Genomic DNA, 18006 nt, shown 5'->3' on the forward strand with positions numbered 1-18006 from the left:
AGGAATTCAATGTGCCAATATCACTTAGCTTATACTAACATTTTCTGCATCTTGTACTTACAAAGGCTCTCATTTTAATGTGCTTGCATGCGAAAAAATACCAAGAGATTAAGTAGAAGCGTATAAATTCACCGATATTATTTTTGATATACATGAGTGATAGACAAGCAAACTACTAGAACTACAACAAAAATAGACTGATGAAGTAGAAGAAAAAAACACATGTAAAATGCTCTCAAACTACTAGAAACTGGTATAAATGCCAGCACATGATTCTTATTTGCGATTAACGACAAATGCATTCTGTTAGAATTTCGTCATGCTATGCTGACCAGCAATGGATAATTCACGCGCATCGGTAAATTAATTATAGTGTTCCATGTATCAGCAGGCCAAGGTACCGTCATCTGTGAACTAGCCACGAAATCTCGATATGTTGCGCGGAAATGATGCATCTGGCAACACAACGAACAAGGGAGAAACAAACAGCTCAGTCAGATCAACAGTCAGAAAAAACCCTGTAATCTAGTTTCAACAGACACGCGCTTTTTGCAGTACAGTATTTCTTTTTTCCTTAACCTATAATTAAAATGCACTTTGCTTAAATTAAACATTGTTACGGTTAAAATATCAAATGGACTAACAAATGTGAGTAGACAACAAATTAAAACTTACACTATTATAAACGATGAATTAAATTAAAATTACAGCTTTGAGCAAACTCCACCAAATCCACGAGTTTCGCTGAAAGGAAGTCCGAAAGTTTCCGTAACAAACTCAAAGATTTGTTATCATCCGGCTTTGAGAAGCTGTAACCACGGATTCCCGTCGGGAAATACCAGGAAATATCAGTTTCGCCGAGCTAATGGCAAGTTCTCGGCCCACAACCGGAGATAACCTCACTCTTCAGTTCAGTTGCCGCAAGTGCAAGCGGCCGGACGAAGCAGAGGCCTGGATGGTACAGTGCGATCACTGTAAACAATGGTTTCACCCTACCTGCGCGGGGGCGAACGAAAGCATCGCAGAGTACAGCTTCAGATGCGAGTTTTGCATGGAGGAAGATTTTGCGACTTCAACTAGCGGTAAATCCGGAAGATCAGATAAAGGCAGTTTACGTCAAGCCCGAATTCAGCTAGAGCTGGAAAAGATGGAAGAAGAAAAGGCGTTGCGCAAACAGCAGGTGGCAGAGAAGGAAAGGGCAAAGTTAGAGCAACTTAGTGTGGAGCAAGAGTTCGTCGACAAAAAGTACGAGATGCTACGGGCTAGTCTGGAAGTGCCAAACGATAATGCATGCGGCGGAAGCTGTCGTAGTGCATATAGTGTCAACAAAAGAGTTGGTCGGTGGGTTCAAAATCAGCGTGGGTCTGATCCGGGGACATACCCTATGCCAGTGGTGGTAAGCAAGGGAAACGCGAATAAAGATTCGTTGGTACTACCGGATGTGGATGCGATGCCGTTGGCGGCTTCTACGTTGATTCCTCCAGAGCAATCAGAGCCACTCGTTGCAGCTGCTGTTTCGCACCCAGAATCGTTTAAACCGCAAACAACTGTATCATCTATTGAAACAAACGTGCCTACTTCAGTTGCCATTTCCCCGCAACTTACTTTCGCACCTGTTGCACCCGATGTACCATCATTTCAACAAACTGTATTGAATTCAAGGACAGTTACTTGTAGCTCACAGCTAATAGCACCGGCAGTGACCGCCATGGTTCAAGCAGAGAATCCACAATCGAATACTGTGGCGCTCCAACCACCGCCGTTCTCCAATCCGCTACCACCCCAACTAACCGTGCATCAGACTGCGTTACAGCCGACAGTCCTACATATGGAAACGTCATCATGTCAACGGCAGCATCTTCTACCAGGAGTAACCTCAGCTAGTTTTGCAACAACTCCAACAACTGCAGGAGCACGATTTATGAACGTACCACCTTCTGTACCTACTGCAGCGGCTGTGAACAATCATACAAGCTCTGCTACGCTGTGGTCGGCAGCAGATTTAACGATTTCGCCACCTGTAGCTTCAGCGAGACAAGGGTCTCAACTGAATGATCAACTGGAACGACGCAGCATGGGGAATGCTCAGACAATGTGTACTGGAGATGACGTAAACCATCGACAATATCCTGCCATTGTAGCCGGTGATCTGGCAATCGAACTTCCACCTAGGACACTATATGCTTCGGTGAGTAACAATCAAATGCTTACCCGTCCTCCACAAGATCTGTTCACCCCTGTGAAATCACGACCGAATAATAAATTATATGATATAAGCACTCCTATGGGAGGTCGCTCTGAATATTCACTACTCTCGCCATTCGTCCCACCCGTATCTGAATATGCTCATGGTGCCGATCCGAATTACAAGCCCCTATGTCAGGCTGCGGTCTGCAGGGAGCAACTAGGCAATTGTTACAGCCCTAGTCCCCCTATAGTTCCACTCTCTCGTTTGAATCACCCAGTGGCCTACAACTCCAGTATACCGAGAGCGGCAAATAGTGTACCAAATCGTGACCATGAAGCTTTCCCTAGTGCATCGAACATCGCTCGGTATCCAGAAGCCCCCACTTTCGAACAACATCCATCTGCTGTCAATGTTAATCAACAACAGTTAGCCGCCCGACATGTTGTTCCTAAGGAACTTCCAGTTTTTGACGGGGACCCGAGTGATTGGCCTTTGTTCTTCAGTAGCTACACCAATTCAACACGTATGTGTGGCTACTCGGATTCTGAAAATCTTATGAGGTTACAGCGCTGTCTGAAAGGAATTGCAAGAGAAGCTGTAAGCTGTTTCTTGTTGCATCCATCGTCCGTACCAAAAGTTGTCAACACGTTGCAGACTTTGTTTGGGAGACCAGAGCTGATTGTTCGCACGCTTTTAAACAAGGTTCGCGCAACGCCATCACCTAGAGCAGATAAATTGGAATCCCTGGTCGCCTTTGGATTAGTGGTTCAGAACTTTTGCGAATATTTGCGTTCCGTTGGATTAGACACACACTTGTCGAATCCAACTCTTATGCAGGAGCTTGTGGACAAACTCCCTCCTAACATCAAACTGGATTGGGCATTATTTATTCGCCAACATTCAGAATCAGATCTTGGAGTGTTTAGTGATTATATGTCAACGCTCGTGTCTGCTGCCAGCAGTGTTACCGCGATAGCCGTTAGCGACAAGAAGGTGTGGAAAGAAGAGCGCGCGAAGGCTAGGGAACGAGGATACATAAACGCCCATTCGTCTTCGGATCAGAGACCCCAGCAGGAGAATTTCAAAGACAAGGATGTTAATTTGAAGAAAAATAGTGAACAAAAACAGTGCACGGTATGTTCGAAAACTGGACACATTGTTCGAGAGTGTTTTACGTTCAAGAACTTTTCTCTCCAAGATCGTTGAAAGCCGTTGAGCAACATCGTCTCTGTCGTAGGTGCTTATCTGCGCATGGGCGCTGGCCATGTAAAGCGAATACATGTGGTGTCCAAGGATGTTCGGAGAATCACCATCGTCTACTTCACCCTTCTGAGTCAAAAACCACTAACAGCACAGTTGCCGTACATCGTCATCCACAAGGTCAACCGATATTTCGTGTAGTACCAGTGACACTCTACGGGAAATTCAATTCGGTAGATACCTTCGCATTTCTGGACGAAGGTTCGTCAATCACAATGCTGGACCAAGAAATTGCTGATCAACTGGATATAAAAGGACATCCAAATACATTGTGTTTGCAATGGACTGGAGGTGTAACGAAGCGGATCCCAGATACACGAGTAATCAATCTTAATATTTCGGGTCGTGGTATGGAAAAACAGTATGCGGTCAAGAATGTGTACACAGTAGAAAATCTCGATTTACCGGTTCAGACAGTGCAGTTTGAGAAACTTGCGGAACAGTTCCCTTATTTACAAGGTTTGTCAATTAAAAGTTTCTATCGTGCGGTTCCACGTATACTTATCGGTTTGAGCAACGTTAATCTGTTAACTTCTTTGAAAGTGCGAGAAGGTCCAGAAGGAAAGCCTGTTGCCACGAAAAGCAGGCTGGGATGGGCACTTTATGGAACGGAGTCAGAAGTGTACACGTCGCAATTGCAGCATCGGAGCATGCACATCTTAGCTCGTACGCAGGATGAAGAGCTTCATGATCTCGTCAAACAGTTCTTTTCCATAGAAAGCATTGGAGTCACAATATCTCCAACCGTCGAAGGGGAAGAAGACAAACGTGCCAGAAGAATCTTGCAGGAAACTACAAAACGAACGTCGTCCGGGAAATTTGAAACTGGGCTTCTATGGAGGCATGACAACGTGGAGTTTCCAGACAGCAAATTAACGGCAGAAAAACGACTAATAAGTCTGGAAAAAAAGCTGATGAAAAATCCAGAGCTATACAAAAATGTTCGGCGGCAGATTCATGAGTACAAAGTCAAAGGATACGCTCATGAAGCTAATGACGAAGAACTTTCTCAATTCGATCCTCGGCGTATGTGGTACCTACCCCTTGGTATAGCACTGAATCATAGAAAGCCTGAGAAAGTACGAGTTATATGGGATGCAGCAGCGAAGGTTAAAGGTGTGTCACTGAACTCTATGCTGCTAAAGGGACCTGACCTCTTAACGTCGCTGACAGCCGTTCTGTTCCAGTTTCGCCAACGAGAGGTTGCGATAACTGGTGACATAAGAGAGATGTTTCATCAGCTCTACATACGTTCACAGGATCGCCAGTCACAGTTGTTTTTGTGGCGAGACAATCCCAATCAACCGATGAAGACGTTGGTGATGGATGTCGCCACTTTCGGTTCAGCATGTTCGCCTTGTTCAGCACACTTTGTAAAGAACCTTAATGCTGAAGAGCACGCAGCGGTCTATCCGAAAGCGACAAAGGCTATACTGGAGAATCATTATGTGGATGATTTCTCGGATAGTTTTGATACCGTGGAAGAAACTATCGTGCAAGCGCTGGATGTGCAGAAAATCCACAAAAAAGCCGGTTTCGAACTACGAAACTGGTCATCGAACTCGAACGAAGTCCTGAGACGGGTCGGGGAACCCAATACCGATACAGTGCGCAGCTTCAAGTTTGGGAAAGATAGCGATATCGAAAGAGTTCTAGGTATGGTATGGCTCCCCATGCGGGACGACTTCAGCTTCGCGATCGCATTCCGGCCCGACCTGTGTCCGTTGATCGAAGGTAGTGCGATTCCCACCAAAAGACAGTTACTTCGAGTCGTCATGAGCGTTTTCGATCCGCTTGGGCTGATCGCAGCTATAACAATTCATGGGAAAATCTTAATCCAAGACGTGTGGCGCGCAAAAATCGGCTGGGATGACCAAATTCCGAATAACCTTATCAACCGGTGGCAGCAATGGGTAGACGTACTTCGAACGCTAGAAAAGGTAGCGGTTTCAAGGTGTTATTTTCTTGGTTATGATCCGTTCAGTTACCTGACCCTGGAGCTCCACGTCTTCGTCGATGCTAGCGAACAGGCATATGCAGCAGTCGCCTACTTCCGGATAATTGATCGAGGAGACATTCGATGCTCGTTGGTAGCCGCAAAAGCGAAGGTTGCTCCTCTACAGCCGTTAACGATACCACGACTGGAACTTCAAGCAGCAGTCATAGGGGTACGTTTGGCGGCAACTGTGATCAAGCAGCATAGTATACCCATAACTCGCCGAGTCTTTTGGAGCGATTCCAGTACCGTTCTCTCCTGGATTCAGTCAGACCAACGCCTTTCGGGTCAACGAAGTGTTAAATGAAACGAACGAAACCGAATGGAGGTGGATCAGCACACGGCTCAATGTCGCAGATGAAGCCACCAAGTGGAGCAAAAGGCCGTTGCTTGAACAAGATAGCAGGTGGTTTCAAGGACCATCAGTACTCTACGAAGAAAACAATCATCAGTCACAAGAACCGCTACCGCCACCAGATACATCTGAGGAGCTAAGACCGGTTTATGTCCACAGATACGTAGTCCTTCAAAGTTTGGTTGACTTCCGCCGGTTCTCGAAGTGGGAACGCCTACTAGGAGCGCTGAAATACGTTCATCGCTTTATCTCACTATGTAAGAAAGGAGTAAATAGAGATGCTTCAATACAACGGGATGCAGCTCGAGACGAGTTTCGTTTGGCAGAAAGAACCGCCTGGAAAATCGCCCAGTACGGGGGATTTCAAGATGAAGTAATTACTCTACGCCGAAACCTTGAATTGCCGAGGGATAAGCAGAAACCACTCGACAAATCGAGTAGTATCTTTAAATCGTCGCCTGAGTTAGACGAATTCGGAGTTTTGCGAATGGAAAGTCGCCTGAAGGAAGCAGAATTTCTTTCCTACGATACCAGGTTCCCTGTGGTTCTGCCAAGAGGACACTACATCACCAACTTGATCCTGGATTGGTACCACAGACAGCAGGGTCATAGGAATGGAGAAATCGTCGTCAATGAAGTTCGCCAGAAGTTTGCCATTTCACGTCTGCGGGTCGAAGTACGTCAAACAGTGAAACGTTGCCAGTACTGTCGAGTTTTCAAAGCTACCCCAAAAGCTCCACGGATGTCAGCACTTTCGGAGTCCAGGGTGACACCGTTTGTCAAACCCTTCACCTATACTGGTGTCGATTATTTTGGCCCTTGCCTGATTAAGATTGGGAGAAATGATGTCAAAAGGTGGGTGGCGCTGTTCACATGTTTGACAATTCGTGCAGTCCACCTGGAAGTGGTAGCGAGCTTAACGACCGATTCCTGTAAAAAAGCGATACGAAGATTTGTGGCTCGTCGAGGGGCACCACAGGAAATATTCAGCGACCAAGGCACGGGGGCAAAACGGGAGCTTGAACGCGAGGTTGACCGAATCAATGGATGTTTGGCGAGCACCTTCACGGATACGACCACGCAATGGCACCTGAACCCACCAGCCTCCCCACACATGGGTGGATGTTGGGAGCGAATGGTGCGCTCGGTTAAGGAGGCGATGAGCTGTTTATCATCCGCTAGGAAGCTGGATGAAGAATCGTTCGTAACTTTGGTGACTGAAGCGGAAGCAATGGTCAACTCGAGACCTCTGACCTACATTCCCCTGGATACGTTTGAGCAGGAGTCACTAACGCCGAATCACTTCCTTCTGCTTAGCTCGAAGGGGATATGCCAGCCAGTAAAAGCGCCTATAGACGAGAAGGTAGCACTACGAAGCAGTTGGAACATCGTTCAGCACATGTTGGATCAGTTTTAGAAACGGTGGATTAGGGAGTACCTTCCGACTATCTCCCGACGAACGAAATGGTTTTCGGAAACAAGAGCAATACGGGTGGGTGACTTGGTAGTGATGGCTGATGATAATACCAGAAATAAGTGGGTAAGAGGACGGGTTTTGCAGGTTTTTCCAGCTAAGGATGGCAGGATTCGGAAAGCGCTTCTGCAGACAACTACGGGTACACTTGTACGACCAGTTTTGAAGCTCGCTCTGCTGGACGTAATGGATGGTAGTATAGCTGAGGACAAGCAGCCAGCGATACGGGTCGGGGAATGTTCCATGTATCAGCAGGCCAAGGTACCGTCATCTGTGAACTAGCCACGAAATCTCGATATGTTGCGCGGAAATGATGCATCTGGCAACACAACGAACAAGGGAGAAACAAACAGCTCAGTCAGATCAACAGTCAGAAAAAAACCCTGTAATCTAGTTTCAACAGACACGCGCTTTTTGCAGTACAGTATTTCTTTTTTCCTTAACCTATAATTAAAATGCACTTTGCTTAAATTAAACATTGTTACGGTTAAAATATCAAATGGACTAACAAATGTGAGTAGACAACAAATTAAAACTTACACTATTATAAACGATGAATTAAATTAAAATTACAGCTTTGAGCAAACTCCACCAAATCCACGAGTTTCGCTGAAAGGAAGTCCGAAAGTTTCCGTAACATATAGCTTAGTATATCCAATTCGATCTTCTCTAATAAATCGAATCGAATGCACGAATTGAACACTGGAAAAATGACCAACAAATCCTTGGCAGGATTACCCACCATTCTACCATATACTCCCGTTCTGCATCCATTTCCTGAACCAGTTGTCACAAATAATCAGACGAACACATACATACACAGATAGACATACGACTAGCACATAACAATGTACACTACTACTATAAACTACAGTTACTACAAAACGACCGCTTATAGGCTTCTATTTTCACATTTCTTTGATAATTTAGCCTGAGCACGATGACGAAGTCAACCGATAAATCGACACACAAAGATCTCCACTGGGAGCCGTGTCCACCAACAGCTGTGGAACAATATTTGCAAACACGGCCAACAGCAAAAGTCAATCCCTTCAGTCGACCACGCCAGCGTGCACAGGCTGGTGGTTGATCGTTAGTTTGGGCAAGTGCAGAGCATGAAAAACCACAAAGCATAAAAAGGCCAGCCCTCTCGATAGACCACTATCGAGGCGCAATAGCAAATCTCTAAGCAATTGTCTGTCCGAGGTTTTTTAAAACCGATGCACGAAATATGATTGATAATGTTTGCAATACCGTGAAACCCATCAACCTATGATAAATATTCATTATTGATATTAAGAGATCAAGAATTTGTTAAATTGCAAAAAGTTATGTTTTCATTATTGGAAATCTCGCTTCAACAACACTATTCACTTAGATCTTGGTACCAATATTGTCCGTATTCCATTTCGAGAATGTTAGCAGTTTTCCGAATGTTTTCAAGCAAACCTTGTAGGTCTAAAGTGCAAGCAGTCATAGACACCCAACTATTCAAAATGAATGTTACATTTATGTATAAAATGGAGAACTAAAAATATCTAGAATCTGGCATGTTCAATATGGTAACATTTAATCATTTTGTTTTGGTTCTTCTATTAATATTTATTAGATTTCTTTTGGAAAAAAAACTCCATGTTATCTTATAGTGCGTATTGTTGCTTCTGCCCACAAATTTATTCAGATATTCTTGGATAGAGCGACTTCGTGAGAACTTAACGCGATTACAATGTGCCGTAGCAGGCATTTTAACTTTGCTACAAGTTTCACCTTCACAACAGTTTTACGCAGGCATCAGGGTTATTTTCGTGTGGTCTGGTGGTTAACTCAAGCACAGACGTACCAAGTACGACGTGGCAACAAATCAGTGTTTTGTTTTGACCAAATATGGAATCATTAATTGCGACACGAGTGGTCCTATAGACAAAATAAAGGTCGTGCGTAGGAAAATATAGTTTCCGTATCGACTGCTTCTTTTTGGGAACTATATTCAATGGGGGTGTAAGTTTTTTATGCATCATAGTTGTGAGGTTTTACGAGTTCAGAACTTGTACACTCTGACCTTTCATTGGAAACGACTTTGTATCACACGTTGCACAAGAAGAGTTTAGAGCTAAACACGGTAAACGGACACAATGAGGAAATCCTTCTTCCTTCCCTCGTTTGAAGAAGTTTTGTCTGGTGACAGTATAGGGGAAACAAAAGCCTAATGCATGTAAACTAAATACATGCATCAAGCTGCCAGTCGGTAGCGGCTTCGATAACCCAATACATACGTAGGTTGTTCACCAGTTAGAAGGCAAATCACCTCATTTACACAGGAAAATGAGTACAACAAAAAGGACGAAAATTATCCGCCCAGCCCCTTCCGAGGAAAAAAAAGTGTGAAAACAAAATCATCAATTCTTACACATGCGTAGATACGGGCACAGTAGGTGGTAGGCTCGCTAACAATACAATGATGTTCGCGGATAGCTTTACACTATCGTTCTGCTCGAGAACTTGTCCAATTTAACCCTTTACTAAATTGATCTATGTGTAAAATTACACATTTAGAAATATTATTGAATATTATCTTGATTTGGGTAATCTAAACAAAATCTGATAAAATTAAGATCTAAAACATAAAACTTTCATGAGCATGAAAATCAAATCGTGCTCGATTCAGCAATTGAAAATCTAACCAAAATACGATAAGAAAAAACACGGTGCTTCAAGATATATTGGATTTAGCTCATTTGAAATCGTCCAGTCGTCTTTAAATATTTTGGCAAGTTATGTTTGAATTGTTACTTTTATTCTCAATTGAACTCCTAGCTGCTAATGTCAACCCAGAAAACTTTAATATCTTTACCTTACTTTCAAACTTGAATCACATAAACACTTATGCTCGATCTAGAAAAAAAACAACTTCGCATATCGTGCTAAACTGTCACAACAAAAGAAAACAACAAACTTACGATTTAATGCTCACTTCCAAGCCAATTCAGCAATCATGAATGAACGCTTTTTGAAGCACTACCAACACTACTTAGCGCTGCTTCCGTATTTTGCAGTGTGTGCTCGATTCACCAACACTTTATGCGCGGTTCATTTCGCTCACAGTCGTACACCGCCCCGTCTGCTATGAATGCGAAAGTAGTGAACTTTTTTTTCCTATTTGCTCACTCAGGAGATGGCAGCCAATAAAATTCACTTTTCTCGCTTAACTTTGAGAGATTCCACCCAACAGGGATCGTTTCATGTAGTTATAGATGCACCCTAGCGATTAACGTATCACTTACTATCCGACAAGACCGAATTCAATCACAAAAATAGCAATTTATCAGCAGTCCGAAAAACACTTCGACGGCGACCGAGGAAAAACTTCACATTCGGTTCCTTTTTCGCCCCACCTATATTAAGTTCTACGGCGGCTCTGCTTCAGTGTGCGTGCGTGCAGAAAAGAACTCTACTCAACTCGCTCTAGCACTAGCAAAACAGCCAGAGTTCGGTAACGTTTATTGCTATCCCTGTCAGGCGGAAAACTCGCCAGGTTGTCAAATTCAATGGAAGTCGTTCACATATATATTTTTTGAAAAGGATCGCTACACTGTAAAAACTAGACATACAACTCACGTGAAAAACAAATGCATATGTGAAGGGCTCAGTGCAAGAACGGTCCAACTCGAAAAATATCAAAAGTGGACTAATCACAAAATATTGTATGTTATTGAATTTTCGAAGATTTTTTCGAATGTTGAACGGTATTTTTATTCAAACAAATACCTTCAAATTAAGTTTTTTGTTCAGAAGTCGGGGTAATTGCATTCATTACGGGCTCTATTCTCACAATCACGTCAATTAGTGACTAGAACAAAATTTCCTTCTAGTCACTAGATGGCGTGACTGTGAGAATAGGGCCCTACATAACATACATTCATAATTTGTGATTAACCCACTTTTGATATTTTTTTAACTTGGGCCGTTCTTACACTGAGCCTTTCATATACATTAAGCAACATGGTCATTAACCAGAGTTTTTTGGTTCCTTTTAAATTTGAGGTCGCAAAGTTTGGTTTGATTGGTAAAAAGTGCATTTTCGCATTGGACAAAACAAATGCAACTTTTCGTTTTCCCTTGATTTTTTGTCAAACAAAAACACGCGGAAAAGGTTGCGTTTCACAACCAAAGTGTTATGCAATCATTATTCTACCATGACGATGCCAAAAATGCCACGTAAAATTCCTTGCAAATATATAAATAATTTGAATTTGTGACCGATAAAGATATAGAATGAAATTAGACTCCTAAACTATCGACTTTAGAGCTTTACCTTGTTTCGATTTAAGAACAATTAAGTTTACTGACGCTTTTTGATTAAGTTCGATATTTGTTGTACATGTTTTGTCCAATACTGTATCTGCGGCCTTCGACACAATCAACCATGATATCGCATTAGCGAAGCTGACCAAACTCAGTATTCATGGACAACTGCGCTTGTTTTCTTCCTTGCTACGTTGCTGAACTGCCATCCATTGTAAACAATTGAGCATCAAATGTCGCGGAGTTAGTCTGTCACATCGTAGTAACAGTCGCATTACCATGCTTTGTATGATCTGCATTCGCTTACGCTGTTTCTTGGATGCTAAGAACAGAATAGGAGCACAGTAATCAAAATGGAGAGCTATTATAGTCTTGTAAACAGTTATCTTTGAGTCAAATGTGAGAAATCTATTAATCCTACAAAGAACACCAAACTTCCTGGCAGCTTTCCGGATTGTTCACGTACTCTTTAAAACTTAGTTTTTCGTCCAATGTGACCCCAAGATATTTGATAGTTGCAACTCGTTCAACTGTCTCTCCATCTATTTCAACTGTTACAGTACTTTCATCCATCTGCCGCGTAGTTACAATCATATATTTGGTCTTTGAAATGTTCAGTTCGAGTTTTTTCCACTTCAACCAACTAAACTTCGTCAGTTCAAGGTTCATTAGCCTGATGCACTCATCGAAACTATTACCGATGATAAACAAAACTGTGTCATCGGCAAACAGGTTTATTTCCGCCTTTTCCAAAATGTTCCACATGCCGTTAATGTATAGGATAAACAAAAGTGGTCCTAGTACACTACTCTGTGGTACACCAAGGTTAATTTAGGCTTCCGATGATGAACAACCACGCCATTTTGTAACTTGCGTACGTCTTTCTAAGTAACTGCGAAACCACGCAAGAACATTTCCTCTTACACCATATTTTTCCAAAACGCAAACCAGTTTACGGCGATCAATTTTTTCAAATGCTCGTTTCAAGTAAACAAAAACTACCAAGACAACTTTTCCATTCTCAGTGGCCTGCTTTTATTTCAACAATAATATATTAAGCGCTGTTTCACACAAATGATTTTTCCGGAATCCTGATTGTTCACACAACAGTATACCAGCACTATCTACAAAGCCCATCAATTGTTCTTTAACGACCGTGTCTGAAGCTTTCTCGTAGATCGGTAGCATATTTATCGGCCTGTGATCCTCTGCTCGTGATGCATTTGGAACTTTTGGAACTGGAATTACGACCGTCTTCTTCCACGTTTCCGAAAAAACACCTTGCCGGAGCGACTCATTAACAATTGTCAACAGTTTATCAGCAATTATGTCAAACGCATCCACCAGCACCCGCTTAGTAACATTGTCCGTTCCCGAACAAAACTGATTTTTGGTTACCTCGCTTTCCTCCACTAGTCGCCCTGTAGGTGGTGGAAGAGCTTCGTGAATTTATTCAACGCTCATGATAAAAAAAACTCATTAAGTTTTTCTGCCGTAATTTCGTCAGAATACACCTCGTTCGAACCATCAAAAATAACCTTTGAATGTTTCCCATATCCAGGTTTGATAAGAGAATACTAGAATATTGTTCTGTTGTTTGGAATCTGTACTACCAGAGCTGGGTTGACAGAATCACTTTGCACTCCAACATATTTCTTCGCGAAACGGATTTCAATTGTTGAGCTACGAAAACCGTCGTCAGCTGATTCAGCTCGACACTCTAGGTATCCGTAAAAACTGCTTTCGTTCGTTGTCAATTCGCGCCCGGTGCTCGTTTCGTTTGAGATTGGATCACGGTGCGTAATACTCTGTAGGGGGTAACGCGGTCTAAGCGAATAATATTATGGGGAATGGGGTTTGGGTTTATACCAGAAGCTATCCAAGGTTTACATAAAGCGAATGGATTGCAGCTCAAGCTATTTATTAAACATTTGAAAGCATCAATTTTTGGGATGATACTTCTGCAAGCCCACTGTAGTCATCGAACGAGGTCACAAAGCCGTGATCTTGTTCGATGAGTAACCATCCAACGAAAAAATCACTGAAAGGAGGGGCCATCTCGCAATCAGCTGTTTCAAAAATGTTCTTACTGTAGGTACCCGGATAGAATTTTACATTAGCATTTACCCTACAAACAATCACAAAACAATAAATATTATAGTTATTACTGTTTCAACATTGTTCGATGCCAAGTTCTCACAGTAGATTTACAATGCAATTTCATGTAACAATAAATTTCACTGTTCAGAAAAAAACTGATACAGTGTATTCACATTAAATTTTACTGTTTTCGAGAAAAAAAATGTATGGAGAAAAATTGATTTTTTTTAATGTTAAGATGTATAAAAGTCTATTTTACATTGAAATTTACTGTAAAAACGTTAAAGTTTATTGTTTTTGTATTGCAGCATAACACTAAAACTTACTGTACTGTCACAGTGAAAATCATGGTTTTGTTAATGTACATTAAATGTTATTTTCTATTCGGGTAGCAGTTATATTGAAAATTTTTATTATCCAACCCACAACTCCAGTGCCGCGCTTATTCCCCAACTGAAACAAAGGAACACCTGGGGTTTTGATGGTCTGGAAAGTACTGGGAACTCCTTTTCTCAGCTTAATCATCTGAGACCAGGAACTATTTGCTTCGGTTTGATCGCAATACTTCCAAGAAGTGTAATAGCCCCGTCAAGGGAAACCTTCTGGCCTTTACAAGGAAGTTTAGGAGAGGAGATTTTTATTACATAAACCGATAGAGCTCATTGTTATGCTATGTTCACCCTTAAAACTTCAGAATAATTTTTAATCGATTTTCTAAAAAAGAAATGTAAACGCGTCTTCGTTTGACAGTGAATTCAGCCACGTGGGTCAGCATTTTTGAAATGCTTGCAATCAAGTATAGCGGTCTTTAAAACATCTGCAGTAGATCTTCGTCTGTCAAATTCTCATCGTTGACGACGCCTTCAGTACGTACACTTGCTGCTGGAATATACACATAATAGTTCCGCGTAAACTGCTCGCAACAAGCAATAGGTTTGTTCCAATACCAGAAGAAACTGCATGTACTTCGGGCCAGCAGGAAGAAAATCGTTCCTGTATTCTCTTCTTCTCCAGAGAAAAAACGAGCAAGTATTTTTGCTCGTTTGCTACGGAGTAACTTTCGTGTACTGGAACAAACCTGATACCGTGTGCCTGATTTGAATTAAGGGACCGTTCATAAATTACGTAACGCGAAAATTGCCCAACATTCCCCATGTAACAAATTGTCACAAATTTCTCTATCCCTCTCTCCCCCATTACGTAACAAATCCCTCAAAAAAAAATTTTTGTTCTGTGAAAACACGTTACGTAACGATCTAACTTACTCCCCCTCAGAGATGCCAGGTACTTTTTTCAAATGTCTGCAATAATAATTTTAAAAGTCTGGGAAGAACAAAAATGTCAGGAAAGCTAGTGTAATCAAAAGCCTTTTCATTCAAAAATCTGTAAATATCTGCAACCAAACTAAAAAAATCTGCAAATATCTGCAACCAAACTAAAAAATCTGCAAATATCTGCGCCATCGAAGAAATCTGCAGCTTAAATTAAAAGTCTGCGAATTTGCAGATTTGTCTGCAAATCTGGCATCTCTGCTCCCCCTCCCCATGTCACAACTTGTCGTACCCCCTCTCCCCCTAAACGCGTTACGTAATTTATGAATGGTTCCTAATCATCTCGACCTCGACCTTGTCTGAACGGACCTTTCTTATTTCGGTCACAGCCGAGAAATCGGTAAGAGATTCAACGATTTTGTTTGGCTCGAAAAAAGACCGCAAAGGGACCGGTCAAGGTCTCTGGTTATTGTTTGGGTCGAGGGGAGGGAAGGCTTGACGAAAATGGCCTTGAAAAATTGAACTCTAGGCGAAGCCGAAACAAAGCGACTATTCACATACTGCTCCGAGATTAAAAAACAACCGAACTGTCTGAGAGTCACGGTACGAATGAAGATCTATGTGGTGTTGTGGTATGTTTTAAAAATGCATCACCAGTGATCTGCCCCTAGGTTGATCATCAGATTCTGAAGGAAAAGTTGCTTAACCCTCCGGAAGTCGCGCAAATGGCCTACTGAACGAGCAGTCGCTGGTGCGCTAAGACGATTTGGCTAGATTTTTAGAGCAGCGTGCACTCAGTGCACTAGCGCGACGGAACGAATGAATTCCAGTCCTCTCAAGCTACATGCAACTTGATCGCATCATTTTTAGAAGGGCGTTCTCAAGTTGTGCGTGTTGGAAGCATCCTGTCCACTGTTTAGTCTCTACATTAACAGCTTACCTAGAACGGCCACTGTTTGCAGACGACCTTCAAATATACCTATCTGAACCTGCGCTTGAAGTAGACCGACTTGTACGGACCATCAACGAGGACTTAGTTTCGATCGTCGACTGGGCCAAGCGAAATCGCCATTTCCCGAACCCAAAGAAAACGCAAGCGATAGTTTTCAGCAAAAATGGTTCAGTCGTATCAGAAGTAGAAGTCACGTTCAGTGGCACAGCATCTCTCTCGGCAATCGTGTGACAACCCTCGGACTACTTATGGATAACAAACTAACCTGGACGTGTGCATGGCATCGTGATGAAGGCCTACAACATACTGAGGACATTCAAAACATTCAGCATCAAGCTGCAATGCATTAGCTATCAAACAAGCAATTAATCGTGCAATAATCACCTTTATTCTTGTTTACGACAAATGAGAGATTCGAACGAAAGTGGTTCGTCTTCTTGTTAACGACGGCAAAATTAAATGGGCGTTCGAACCACTTCTGAACGAATCTCGCGTTCGTCGTAAACAATAAGGGTGAATTATGCCAAATTAAGCTTATGCTACCTTAGGTTTGTTCCAGTACAAGGAGAAACTGGAAGTACTCCGGAGAAAATCGTTCCTGTACTCTCTTTTTTCTTCTGGTAGCAAACCGGAGTAAAAAGGAGTAAGTATTTTTTGCTCCGGAGTGACTTCAGTGTACTGGAACAAACATCTTGTAACTCAAATTTTGTTTGCTCTAATGAAGTAAGGGGCCATCCATATACCACGTGGTCATTTTAGGAGAGGGTAGCGGGTATGAAAATGGGGTGGGAGTATAGAAAGTGAACTACTAGTTAGTGAAATAAATTGGTATCATCTTGGTCAAATGTTTCCGTGAATGTGCAACTCTTAAAGCTTATTACAGCGTAACTTGTGCATACATTTCTGTAAAACGGTAGAATCGGTAGCTGCCATAACAAAATTAGTGAAAGTCATATTACTCCCTAAGGAGAAAATTGGTTTAAAACCGTCTTTATGCATGAATGGCACAAAACCTAACTAGTTTGCGTTTCGACTTACGATATCCTGAAGGTGAAGAGGTTCTGTTTGCTGATAAACCTCTTCACCTATGGGACATCGTAAGGTATAAGTCGTTTTGTGTTCACAAGTAGTGTTTCCAATTTTGGACTTAGCGTCAGCCCGGTGCATTGGTCAAGTGCCGTGGATCTGAAGAGACGAAATCGAAACTCAAACACCTGAACTAATTAGTGTAAGCCAACACCGAACAAATTTTAACTCCCAGAAACAAATTCAATCATATGTATGGTTGTCAAATCCATCGAATTTTTTGGATTTTGAACCATGTTGACAATTCTATTAGCCAATTAAAGGCTCCATAGTTTACTTGATTTTTTTGTTATTGTTGAGACAGATAATTTATTTGGAATCAACAGGAAGATGAATTCGAATTCGTGATGCGGACTTAATAATATCGAGAAATAAAAATTACAGTATTAACGATACGTAACCAAGAACAAGGGTGTTCGCTTAGGCTAAAAGACAAGTTACATTAATTGCTTCAATATTGCATGCAAAGTCGGAAAATGTTTTTTTTTCATTTCCCAAAATCAGGCGAAACTGACGAAAGAACGAAGCTTCTTTCCATACCACTAGCACTTTGCGAAATCGAAAATGAGACACGGGGGGTTATTCCGAACAGTCACTTTAGGTGAGGTGACACTTTTTCTCACTCGCGCGATCACCGAAGTCACCTAAGGTGAGACGAGTCACTCACGTGACTCTCTGTCACGCTATTCTGGTGTGTCACCGCATTCTGTTAGTCGTTTTAGGTGACAACAAAGTGAAGAAAAAAATGAGAGATGACGACGGTGGAAAAAAAACATCAAATCGAATCGTTGTCCGTTTATATTATGATTGTCTGGTATTCGTCGTATTTGTTGCTTTTTAAAGCAATTGTATAACATATTACAACTATTTGTAGTAGTTTTGTTAGTTTAAAAAACTAACACGGAAACGCTCACTGATAAGTTTGTATTTGTAAAAAGCACTGGTAGCATTATCAAAGAACGGCATGAATCGTTAAAAAGTATAAAGTTAAACAAGCTTATTGTGTATTAAGACGGTTTGAT

At 42.0% G+C, this 18006-nt stretch overlaps 2 protein-coding genes across 4 annotated transcripts in view; one reads left to right on the forward strand and one right to left on the reverse strand.

Annotated features, from left to right (window-relative positions):
* Nucleotides 1-10656, reverse strand: part of LOC131682438 (cytoplasmic protein NCK1) — a 35035-nt gene extending 24379 nt beyond the window's left edge. The window contains exon 1 of one of the 3 annotated variants that reach the window (XM_058963901.1): nucleotides 10231-10656. The gene's annotated coding sequence lies outside the window, so the exon portion shown is untranslated. The remainder of the gene's footprint in view (nucleotides 1-10230) is intronic. The other 2 variants (XM_058963900.1, XM_058963899.1) reach the window with 2 other exon arrangements.
* Nucleotides 3664-7216, forward strand: LOC131679943 (uncharacterized). Its single transcript, XM_058960687.1, has 2 exons — nucleotides 3664-5616; nucleotides 5672-7216. Exons 1-2 carry the CDS (start codon nucleotides 3664-3666, stop codon nucleotides 7214-7216), a joined length of 3498 nt encoding a protein of 1165 aa, XP_058816670.1.
* Nucleotides 10657-18006: the final 7350 nt, after the last annotated feature.

This window comes from Topomyia yanbarensis, chromosome 2 (genome assembly GCF_030247195.1).
Source record: "Topomyia yanbarensis strain Yona2022 chromosome 2, ASM3024719v1, whole genome shotgun sequence".
NCBI classification, from domain to species: domain Eukaryota; kingdom Metazoa; phylum Arthropoda; class Insecta; order Diptera; family Culicidae; genus Topomyia; species Topomyia yanbarensis.